Here is a 12,493-nt window from a genome sequence, read left to right as displayed (position 1 = left end):
ATTCACAACTATAAACCCACTTTTGCCCACCTTTGTAGTAGTTGAGTTCCTACATTCTGACTGACGGTATGATAGGTAACAGCCCTTTGCTCATGAGTAAGAATCATTTCGTCAAAGTAAGTCTTAAAATTGTGAGAGGAAAAGACTAAATTGTAATGGAGGACCATGCAGTTCACAGTGTTCTTGATTTTTTTTTCCTGTACCCTTTGAAATTGCAATGTCACACAAGCCTGATCTGGTTTCAGCAGTGGAACTGAGTAGTTAAGAATCTAGAACTAACCCCATCAACCCTCAGACACTGGTGGGAATGTAATGCGGCAGCAGCCTCTTTTGCAAACAGCTTGGTGGTTCCTCAAAAAAGTTACACATAGCCATAACGGTTTGGCTCAGTGGATAGAGCGTCAGCTTGCAGACTCAAGGGTCCCAGGTTCGATTCCGGTCAAGGGCATGTACCTTGGTTGAGGGCACATCCCCAGTAGCGGGTGTGCAGGAAGCAGCTGATCAATGTTTCTCTCTCATCGATGTTTCTAACTCTCTATCCCTCTCCCTTCCTCTCTGTAAAAAATAAATAAAATATATTTTTTTTAAAAAGTTACACATAGAGTTACCATTGGACCCAGCAATTGTATTCCTAGGTATATGCCCCACCCAAGATAAATAAAAACAGTTATTTATACAAATGCTTGCATATGAATGTTCATATCAGCACTATTCATATAGTCACAAATTGGAAACAATCCAAATGTCCACCAACTGATGAATGGAAAGACACGGTTTGGCATACACATACAATGGGATAATGTTATTCGGCAATTTAAAAAGTACTGGTAAAGGCTACAACATGGATGAAACTTGAAAACATAAGTTTAAATTAAAGAAGGCAGACACAAAAGGCCATACATTGTATTTTCCCATTTATACAAAATGTCTGGAAAAAGCAAGTCCATAAAAAGACAGAAAGTAGATTAGGAGTCACCAAAGGCTGGGGTGAGTGGGGAAACGGGAATGATTGCTCAAGGGAATGAGGTTTCTTTTTTAGAGTCATAAAGATGTCCAGGAATTGGTGGTAATGGTTGTACAATCTTGCAATTGTATTAAAAAGCATTGAGTTGTACACTTTAAAATGGTGAATTTTACACATGAATTATGTCCCCATTTAAAAAATCCTACCAATTACACTAATATTTGTGTATAAATTCAGGACAATGAAATCACCATCAAAATGAACACTGACCACATTGCAACCACAGTTCTTCCATTGCTGCATTTTCCCTCTCAGTGTTTTCCTGGGCTATCCAAATGTCCTTGAGTCAGCCACTTTATGATACAAAGGAGTCTCAATAATCTTATTGAAGCTGGACTGTTCAGCTACTTTTCTCAGGATAAACTTTTTGTCGTTGCTGAAAAAGCAATTGTTAACGGCTCAACTTGGTCGTATAGATCAATTGCCCATCTCTGCTTTGAGAAATGTTAGAAGATAAAGACAAAGCTTTGATAATTATTTGAAATTTTACTTTCCAGGACCAAGAAATGCTTGGAAACTGTCCTGCCAATCGAAGCACTCTTTCTCATCCAGGAGTTCCCACAGACCTGTTTAGAAAGAGACAGGAGTACTTTGTGAATCAAAGCGCCCTTCTGCCAGTAGCTATGCATCCCCACATCCCAGTCGATCATGATAAAAGGATGAGAATGAACTTGTGGCTGAAGCGTGAGGGTTAAGCAACACCTCTCAGTGAGCACATATTAAAAATTGGTGGGCCAACATGCTCAGACTTGCTGGCGAAAACAGTGTGCCTGCCTTAGGCGGCCTGCAGCCCATTTACCCACCCTGGTGCAGCAAACGGTAGAGAGAAACTACAGAGTCCCTGCCTGCAGCTGCCTATCCCACCGAGATTAGAAGCAGGATATGTAAGGAGATCATGGACTCGGGAGCCTGCCTTGAAGAGGAAATCAATGCACTGGAACCCATTTCGTGTCTGGGTCTCTGGCCTATGAATTATTTAATGTATCTCTCTGTGTCTTAGGGGGACAGTACCAATAAGCTTGGAATAAGGCGGCAGGGACAGGCCAGGCACGAGGGAAGGTGACCAAAGATTTTCTGCCAGTGCATACATTTTGTCCCAGTCACTTTCCTCACAGGACATTAAGGATCTGATCTGCAGCACTTGACTCTCCATTTTGTGTGCTGCTGTGGTTGGGTATATGGAAAATCCAGGTCATTTCATGTCTTAAAGCTCCTCATATGTGACGTTTTTCCCATTTGCTAACCTTGAACTCTTACAAAGAGTTCTTAAGAACTTCATATAAAGCGTATGTTGCCCCTTTTAGCCCCTAATCCATACATAGCCTAATAAAGTCTTGATAGTCAACACATGCTTGCTAAACTCATTACTATCATTATTTCGAATACTATTGCCGATAACTGTAATTAACACAGGAAAGCACTCAGTGCTTCTCTGAGTCCCTCTGGCCTGGCTGCCACCCCAGTCCTGGATCAATCAATCCTGCTGTTGCAGAGCCTGCTGAGCTGAACAAGAGGCACAAATGTCAGTTTCACAGCTTAAACAGAGAGCTACAGTGAAAGACAACCAGCTGGGCCAGCAGGAAGCACACACTGAGGGGGAGGTGTCAATATAGCTATTTTTTAATCCAGCGTAGTAAAAGGAAAAAAACAACAACCACACATAGACACTAAATAACGCCAGGTAGTTCTTTCCTTGAGAAGCTAGCCTACACTTGAGGCTTGGCCCCAGGTCTGCTTGATCGTTTATTCCAACAGCATTTTTGGAATTTGGGTAGTCTAACAAAAACGGGAGAGGAAACGAAAAGTATGACCTCTTCTTCGGCTTATTCTCCAAAAGAAAAGTAGGAAGTTTGAGAACCATGAAAAGACAAGAAGTCACAAAAATATATTATGAGCACACGAGATGCCAGGCACTGGGTTATGCATAATGTTATTTAATTATCATAACCCTTCTACTGATATATCCGGTTTTCAGGAAGAAACGGAAGCTTGCACATTCCAATTTAGAATAAATTTTGATTACCACCGCATGACCTGCAGGCTCTATGGGATCTAGCTCCTGACTACTTGCAGCCCTCATCTCTCTCGTCTCCTACTGTGACTGGAGAAAATGCAGGGTCCTCTTCCCCACTGGGTACCTCCAGGAGTGGCGTTCTTACGATATCCTGAAAAAAAAGAATTTTCTGAGACTCGCATGGGAGAACCAGTGATTTTTATTTGTGTGGAATTAAATCCCTGTGTTTGTAAAGACTCATTTCTGTTAGGCCAGCCACAGATGTGTAACTGGGGTTTCCGTAAAGTTAGAAGCAAAGCCAGTATCCAGAAACTCCTTTCCATGCAGGAGTCAGGTCCAGTGCAGCATCAGGGGAGTTGCAGTCCATTAGTCCAAGGACACTTGAGAGCAAATGGTCTATACGTCTCCCCCCTAACCAGAGAGTACTTGGCTTAAATCACCCTGGTCAGGGAGATAGAGAACATAGACCCAGTGAATGCTCTTTGTGCCAGCTCAGCCCAAGGGTGAATGAAGTCAGGGGAATAACAAAAACCTGATTAGAGCCAGACAGACCCAAGATAAAAGTGACAGTAACACAGACCAAAGCACAATCCCAAACTCCCTTATGCACTCATTATGATTCATTAGCATATTAAAAACATACCTGGAAAGCTGATAAATATTCTGCTGGAACCCCCTCGACCCCCCCCCCTTCCCCCCCAAGAGTCTTACCTGCAGAAGAGAAATAAAACCCTCAAGACAAAGACTTGGTATGGGCTTCATCTAGAGCACAGCCATGCCCCTCCTCAGGCCTGAACTTTCTACTTTCTTTCTCCCAAACTCTAAGGGTCCCAGGAGATTTGCAGCGAGGGGAGCACAGCGTTATATTCCTCAGTGCTCTCTGGCCTCATCCACAATGACTTTAAGAACTACCTGCTTCTCCCTAGCTGGTTTGGCTCAGAGGATAGAGCGTCGGCCTGTGGACTAGAGTCCCAGGTTCAGTTCCAGGCAAGGGCACATGCTGGGGGTTGCGGGCTTGTGGCGGGGGTGGGGGGGTGGGGGGGGGAGAGTGCAGGAGGCAACTGATCAATGATTCTCTCTCATAATTGATGTTTCCATCTCTTTATTCCTCTCTCTTCTTCTCTGAAATAAATAAAAATATATATTAAAAACAAAACAAACAAACAAACAAAAAGCGTTCTCCAAATGCTTCTGAGAGTCCATCAACATGCCATCACATTCACAGGTGCTCACAAACCAGTCCATTGGTTGAAGTCACTGCCTAATATCCTCTATGTTTTTCTTCTTTTTATCCAGTTCCCTGTTGTCATGGACACAGTCTATGAAGCTACTTGAAGGAGCCTATTGCCAATGGTTCAATGCCCATCAGGAAGATACAGATGTCCATACCCAAAGTTCTGTCTCTGGATGCGTTCAGTCCATCAGTGCTTTGGTGCCTGAGTGGTGGTACGTTCCATGCAGAGAAGATGGCCTCTGCATTATCTCTGTCCCACTCAAAGAGTGCTGCCCACTCAGAGTGCTGCTTGTTTTATAAAGTCTCTCAGTGATAATTCAATGTATTTGGGGTTTTCAATCTTTTTCCAGAATCTCACAAAATGGTTCTGGTTTGGGCCCTTATATCTGTAAATATAGAATGGTACAGATGCCATTTGAGGCCCTCTGTTCTCCTAATGATTCGTAGCCTCTCCCCAAACCAAACCCTCTCCTTCTTATTTAGAATGCAAAAACCTCATTGTAGACCATGGAGAGGTGTCCATATTCCTGCCACATCTGCCTTTAACTTATCCAGCCCAATATACACCCTATCCTTCTGATAGTGTGTGTGTGTGTGTGTGTGTGTGTGTGTGTGTGTGTGTTTGTCCCGATTTTATCTTCTTCCGTGGTTCCTCCTGATTGTCACACTAATCCATCACACACTAAGCCAACACACCTCAGATAAACTCTCCTTTCCCACTTATGCTTATTTGCTTTGTTTGTCTGATGAAGGATGAGTAGGGATACATTTGAAAGCCAGATGAATTTCTGAATTTTAATCTTAGTTCTGACACTAATCCCACTGACTTCTGAATGATATAGAATCTCAAGGTTGAAAGAGATTCTAAAAGTTCATCTAACTCTGCATTTTTCCCCCAATATGTGATCATCCAAGTCTATATTTTTATATCTGAGCCAAGAATGAATGCATTTCTGAGATTCCCCATTCTCTTTGGGGGGAGTTGCACATTATTTTTCCTCACGGAGGTAAAATTTGTTTGCACTAGGTTTCTTCCAATACTTCTGAATCTACCACCTTGAATCCAGACGGGAACTGTATATTCCCTCTGATTTAAGATTTATCTTCAGTCATTTGGAAATAGCTGTCATGTCACTCTGTATCTTCTCTTATTCCTCCATGAAATAACCCCATATGTTCAGTTATTCCTTATGACACTGGAGTTACTTTAAGACTTAGATACTCTCAGCTGAATGTGTCCCAATTTATCTTTTAACATATGTCCCGAACTCTCTGACTTATTGTTACCAGACAGGGGCTGGGTCCAGGTGATTTTAAGAGTACATTTATTAATGCTGGGGACAGTGAGACAAAAGAAGGACTTTTGGGGTAGAAGAAGCAACAGGAGGGAGCCTGGGTGATGCTCCCTAGAAACATTATAGGGAAAAAGTGAGCCAAGGTGGGGCTGTTGTCAGCTCACTGGAAAGTAACAGTCACAGTGAAAGAAGTGAGCTAAGGTGGGGCTGCTGTCAGCTCGCTGGAAAGTCAGAGAAAAAAGAGGCCTTGGAGACAGGACCAGAGGGTAAGCCCAGGAGGAGCTGTTGCTGCCCGCTGCTCCCCTGGTTGTAAGTCTCCTGGGGACTCTTAGAGTTTAGGAGGAAGTAAAAAGTTCACATCTGAGAAGGGGTATGGGTAAGCTCTAAAGCAAATCCACAGTGATATCCTTTGTCTTGAGGGTTTTATCTCTCTTCTAGGGGTGAAAATCTTAAGAAAGGTTTTCAGCAGAATATTCATTAGCTTTTATAGGCATACATTTTAAATATGCTGATGCATCAAAATGAGCACATAGGAGAGTTTGGGATTACTGTGTTACTGTTTTACTTTTATCTTGCGGCTGTCTGGCTCTAATCAGGTTTTTGTTATTTGTTTCCCTGACAAAAGGATGAATGTCCCTAACTGGTTTGGCTCAGTGGATAGAGCATTGGCCTGCAGACTTAAGGGTCCAAGGTTCGATTCCGGTTAAGGGCATGTACCTTGGTTTCGGGCACATCCCCAATAGGGGGTGTGCAGGAGGCAGCTGATCAATGTTTCTCTCTCATCGATGTTTCTAACTCTATCCCTCTCCCTTCCTCTCTGTAAAAAAATCAATAAAATATATATTTTTTTAAAGAAGGATGAGTGACTGCACTCATCCTTGGGTTTAGCTGAAACAAATGGTATTAATTGGGTCTCTGTTCTCTATCTCTCAGACCAACCTGATTTAAGCTGTATCTTCTCTGGTTAGGGGTGGGGGTATAAACCATTTGCTCTCAAGTGTCCTTTGTTAGGGAAGATAAGGTCTGGCAATTCACTAGCTGTCTGTAAGTTGTTCAAATTGTTTGGCCTTGTTTAATTATCTTGTCTCAGTTTCCCCATTCCACTTGCCTGGGAATTCTCCTAGCTTCTTACTATCCTGCCTCATTATGAAGCTCAGTATTATTGAGCAATAAGAGGAAATTAAATACTGATACGTGTGCACATGAATGAACCTTGAAAACATATGCTAAGTGAAAGAAGTCAGTCACAAAAGACCACATACTATAGAATGTCTAGAATGAGTATATCTACACAGATGAAAAGTGGATTAGTGGTTGCCTAGAACTCAAGGGGTGAGGGGGTGGAAAGATTGAGGGATAATGGCTATGAGGTTTTCTTTTGGGGATGATGAAAATGTTCTAGAATTGATTGTCATGATGGCTGCACAACTCTGTAAATATACTAAAAGCGATTGAATTGTACACTTTAAAGAAATAAATTATATGGTATATGAATTTCATCTCAATATAGTTGTTTAAAAAATATGATGTCCAGAAGGAAATCAAACAATAATCTGAAGTAGATGTTTTTAACCTCTGTATTTCAATTTCACTCTCTACAAAATAGATGAGTGAATAATATCTGCTCCACCTTCTTGACAGGGTTGTTGAATCACATTTTACAACATCATAATTATGTAAATTATTAATTCAAGTGACTCTTACTACCTCATATCTGGGCTGCTAACATAATCCACTAGCAACTCATTTGTTTTGTTGGGTAAGAGATTTGCCTTTTTAAATCCTACTCAGGAGAATGCAAGGAACATTTAGTACATATTGTATAAAGTCCAACCCTCCCCCTTAATATTTAAAGCTGTCTTCCAACTTTGTCCTACACTTTCTGTCATTCTTCACAGACAAACTAGGTTTGTTTCAGTTATAAAAAAAATTGCTTTCTCCATTATGTACTGTGAATATTAACTCTTGTAGCTGGGTTTTCCTCTTAAACAAATAAAATATACCCTGCTTTGAACTGAATGTTGGTGTTTCCAACCAAAATCACAAGTCCAAGCCCAAGGTGATTGCATACTATTTAAGGCTTGCTCTTTTCTGTTGTTATAATACAAAATTGCACAGAAAAAGTTGTGGTAAGTCTTGAAATTGCATCTCTAGAGCCCAGCAGGTTCGGCTAATGTAGGAGAACAGGAAAGGAAATAGCCAGTAAGGAGGAAACTTACAATCTCTGCTGGCCCACAAGCTTGGTTTATGTGGCCCATTCTAACGCTACTCTGCCTGCAGCATCAGCTCAGCCTTATTTACCTTCATGGAAAACTCAAGCACAGTTTTTATAGATTTCAGAAAATAAGACGTGTAAACCAAAGAGCAATTTGCTAATTTTTAATAAATCAAAGAAAATGTGTTTCTTTACTATCAGCCCCATCTTCAACCATCATTTCCTGCGATGACTCCAAGGAGAAGGCATGAGCACCTGACAGGCAGAGACTAGACCTTAAACTTGTGCTTACTCATTTGCCCTTGGGTGAAGTAGTCTGCAGACCCAGGAGCTTATCTCCCCCAGATTAGTTACAGCTAGAAGAATGGAGGATAGTGTGGATGAACTCCATCTCATTTTATGGGCACGGAAGCTAAGGCCTGCAAAAAGGCATGTCATGCTCAGTGGCTTATGATTTACTAACATGGTCATAAATATTGGTTCAAAACTGGGCTTGGAAGCTTACAGAGGAGGGAGGTTATGGTGTGGAGTAGATTTGTTTGTGTGGGTGTGTTTTATTCCTCTTGTCATGTTAAAATAGCTCTTTGATTCTTTGTCTCACATTTTCTTGGGCTATGAGAAAATCCCTCCAAATGTTCTCTGCTTGTGAAAAGAAATGCGAAGATGGAAGAAGGGCAGGATGGATGAAAGGAAGGAAGGAAGGAAGGAAGGAAGGAAGGAAGGAAGGAAGGAAGGAAGGAAGAAAGGAAGTTAGTTGACTTCCTATACCCCCTCCAGACTTTTCTGTTCCCCACAAATCCTCTCTTTGCTTTTGACAAGGGTCCATTTCTTTCCCAGCTCCCTCTATTTCCTGCAGTCCTAAAGGCCAGCGGACAGGGGTTTTTACATTTCCCAAACCTTTGGGAGGCTCCCGGAAACGGGCAAGTTCAAACGCCCAGAACTGGCTCTTTAGGCTTCCAACTTTGGCTCCTCTCCCACCCGCACCCGGCGGGCAGGTCCGCACACATCCCTGGGTGCGAGTAACCGCGGGGACATCACCCCACTCCCACCGAGGGAGCAAGGGAGGGGAGATCGCAGGGCAGTTCGGGGTTCCGGGGACGCTGCCGAGCTGGGGGGGCCCTCGCCGGAGGCTCGGCTCCGGGGTCCGCGGCAACGCGGGGCGCGCGCGCGCCCGAGGGGAGCTGTCCGAGGGCACGTGCGCGGGCGCGCGCCTGGGCGTGGTCCCGCGGCGGGCGGGGCGGGCGGGGCGGGCAGAGGCGGGGCCGCGGCGGCGCGGACGCCGGGCTTCTCGAGGCTGCGGCGCGGCCCCGGGCGGGAGGGCGGCAGTCGCCGAATCGGAGCCTCGAAACCCAGGACTTGCGGGCGCTCGGGCGCGCGGGAGCGGAGCTGGGCCGTGGGGAAGAGCCGCGCGCGGCTGCTGGCTTCTTCGCCTCCCTCTTGCGGTGCCGGAGGCGCGTGGGGGTGGCGTGGGTCTTGGTTGTGGTTACTCTGCCTACCACAGCCGCTTCACCTGTGCGTCGAGCCAGCGCGTGGGACTTAGAGGGAGCGGCGAGCTCTCGCGCCGGGCACAATGGGCTGTACGCTGAGCGCCGAGGACAAGGCGGCGGTGGAGCGGAGTAAGATGATCGACCGGAACCTCCGCGAGGATGGCGAGAAGGCGGCGCGCGAGGTCAAGCTGCTGCTGCTCGGTGAGGGGCCGGGCGCGGGCGGGGCCCCCCGGGAGCCGGGGGTCGGGCCGCTGTCCTGGGCGCGGTGGCCGCGCGGGGCCCCGAAGGGGACGGGCCGAGCGGCGGAGGGCGCGCCCGGTCGCGCCCGGGAGGGTTCCCGAGCCGGTCGGGTGCCTCGCGGAGCCTGGGCGGGTGCCCCGCTCGCGGTCCTCGCCCTCCCTCCTCCTGCGGGTGACCACTCGCCGGCGGGGGGGCGCGAGCTCCCCTCCCCTCGCGTGCCTCGGTGTGGACCCCGCGGGGAGCAGCCCCCTTTCTTTGAAGTTAGCTCAGCTTCATCCAGATGAAAGGGAATTCATGGGCGACAACATGAAAGCCCTGACACCCTCCACCCCGAAACCCTTCTTCCAAGGTGTCGGTGTCGCGGCTGTGATTTTCCCACGTCCAGGGCGTCACGTTTTGTGAACTGAGGGCACCATTTGGGGGGCCTCCGTGGGATTGAAATGTACCTTTCCTTTTAACTTCCCCTGGCGCCCCAGTAAGTGTGAAAGGAGCACTGATTATGTTTACCTGATCGTATTTGCGTAAGGAAGTGTAGGCAGTGCTAGATGCTCCATTTTTATGTCTTGGGGGATTGGGGTGGGAAGGGGGGAGGACATGGAAACCACCAAAGTTGGGTAACATTTGCTCCAATAAGATACTCGAGCGATGAAAACCGATGTGAAGGTACCAGAGGGTCTCGCTGGACACCTGGGTTCTCTCTCCGCTGCCAGGGTTTCGGATGAATGAGATTTGCCAGGTACAACGCCAAGGCTTGTATTTGCTCTCAGTGAAACGCCGTGTGGAGGTCTTTTCCGGTTGTTTCAAGGGAGATAACATGAAAAGAGTCAGCGAGGGTTTTGACTGAGGGCTACATTAGGAACATATGCACAGCATAAGACGTGTAGGTGTCTGTGTGTTCGGGTTTTCTTGTTGCCCCCCCATAGCCAGTAGTTTTTAGGTGGCTGATAGATTTCTCAGAATCATTTGTACTCCCAGAGATGGCTTTTATTTTTTTGTTATAGTATATAAAAAAAGAAATACTGCACAAGCCTGTTTTCAGTAAGCTTCTATTTCATTGGTTTAATGACTGCAGGAAAAAATGGTGGGTTTTTTTTCTCTCTCCATTACTTGTAGTCTTAGAAGCAGTAAACTTGGTATGACTAAAAGTAATAACGATCTGAGTCATTTTGCAAGCAAACTGTGAAATAACTTTGCATTTTAAAGACCTGGGTGTCTTTCTTGACACTCGCCCCCCAACATAAATCTCAGTTAATACTGTTTACCAAAGTTTTTACATTTATGAGAAATACTGAAATTTGCCAACGCCAGCGATTTTTTAGTGAATTGAGCAGGAAGAGAAACACCTTGATATGGAAAGTGTAGGTTCTTCTTTTATGAATTAAATGCGCTTGACTGAAAAGTGAAACAAAAGGATTTTAAAAAGTTCTTTCCCTGCATGTCTGCACTCCTGCTCTGATCACATTGTTTCCATACATTGTAGTGTGACTCTTAGTTGGAGCCAGCCATCCACCATGTTTAAAGCAGTTGAAAAATGAGTCCCCTGGTGTTGCTTCATGCTTTAATTCGATGTCTGTTAGAGAAAGATGCCTAGGTTAAAGGTCCAGGGAGTTGGTTTTTGCTTGCGTTCAGAAGAGATCAGTGATTCTCCACCTTAGCACGATTGGCGTTTTGTGCGGGGTAGTTGTTTTGCAAGCTGTCTTGTGAATTGTAGTTTGTTTAGCAGCATCTTTGGCCTCTGCCCCATTAGATGCCAGCGTTAGCCCCCTCAACCTGTGACCCTCGCCAGTGTCTCCAGATATCTCCAAATGTCCCCTCTGGGCAAAAATTAACCTCTGGCAGAGATCTGCTGTTCTAGATTAACAGTTAAATATAGTTGAATGTGTAATGTGGAACCAAAAGTTGCATCTCTACAGCCAACTACAGTGAGAATTATGAGTGAGGTGTAGCCGAGTTGCAATTTTCAGAGGAAATCATGGAATTTATTTTCTTCATACCAGTAATGTTAGAAAGATTTCCAAATGATTTTTCAAAATCTTTAGTAACTGAATTCCTTTAGCTGTCTTTTCTAGCTTTGATCTCTTGCTTTTCCCTACATCTCTCTGTAGAAATTGTCTCGTTGGCCCAGTGCTCCTCCTTCCTTCCTTATCTTACTCCCACTCTACCATTTTTTTTTTTTTTTTTTTTTTTTTGCCCAGAATTCCAGCACCCTGGTTCCTGTAAACAGAATGCTGGCTTACTTATTTCATAAATATTAATTCTTGGAAATCTTTGAAACAATTTTTCCTCCTAATTTGACTTTAACAGTGAAGTGTTGACCTTTGGTTCTGGGATGTTTAAAGCGTGTGAGCAGCTCAGTGAAATCACTCCCTGTAAAGCACAGCAACTGAATCAACTAAAAATATAAAATGGTTCCTAGGGAACCTATAACCAATGTCAGTTCCACTTGCATTAGGTCTTCTTCCTCTTCAATTATTTTGTTTTTCTCATCAAATGATTTTTTTAATTTAAAGCAGAAAGCCTCCAAAGTACATTTAAAGCAGTGTATTAAAAAATAATAAGTGTATTACATAGTTCATTATATTGCATTTTTTTTTTAAGACATGCATTATGTTTTCAGACATCTGGGTTGAGAGTTTCAGGTATGAGATGCACAATATTAGTAAAAAGATTTTGGTACTGAGTGTGTACTATATATTTTTTTTAAATCAGAGGTATTTCACTATCCTTGTTAGGAGCAATGAATGAGGCATTTAAAACGAGAGGACTAGTCTAACCAATGACCTAAAGGAAATTAAGTCAGGGTTTGGTGTTTCCCGTCTCTAGGTTTAGTTTTCAAATTTTAGTATTAGAATAGCACTACTAAATAGATAAATTTATTTAAAATAAGGAGAGTTTTCCTTCCATTATATGTGGCTCATTGTCTCAGGGAAAACTTTGTTTTTATTATTATATCTTTGAGGATAACTTGTTTTGCATCCAAGGGC

At 44.3% G+C, this 12,493-nt stretch overlaps 1 protein-coding gene across 1 annotated transcript in view; it reads left to right on the top strand.

Annotated features, from left to right (window-relative positions):
• Nucleotides 1–9,051: 9,051 nt before the first annotated feature.
• GNAI1 (G protein subunit alpha i1) overlaps nucleotides 9,052–12,493 on the top strand; it is a 79,883-nt gene continuing 76,441 nt past the window's right edge. The window contains exon 1 of the mRNA XM_081102601.1: nucleotides 9,052–9,470. Within this exon, the coding sequence (XP_080958727.1) occupies nucleotides 9,353–9,470 (118 nt within the window). The 5' untranslated portion in view covers nucleotides 9,052–9,352. The remainder of the gene's footprint in view (nucleotides 9,471–12,493) is intronic.

Source organism: Myotis nattereri, assembly GCF_964212035.1.
Source record: "Myotis nattereri genome assembly, chromosome: 11".
In the NCBI taxonomy this organism is placed as follows: domain Eukaryota; kingdom Metazoa; phylum Chordata; class Mammalia; order Chiroptera; family Vespertilionidae; genus Myotis; species Myotis nattereri.
The sequence above is the reverse complement of the archived record's forward strand: the minus strand, read 5'-3'. Positions and strand labels throughout refer to the sequence as shown.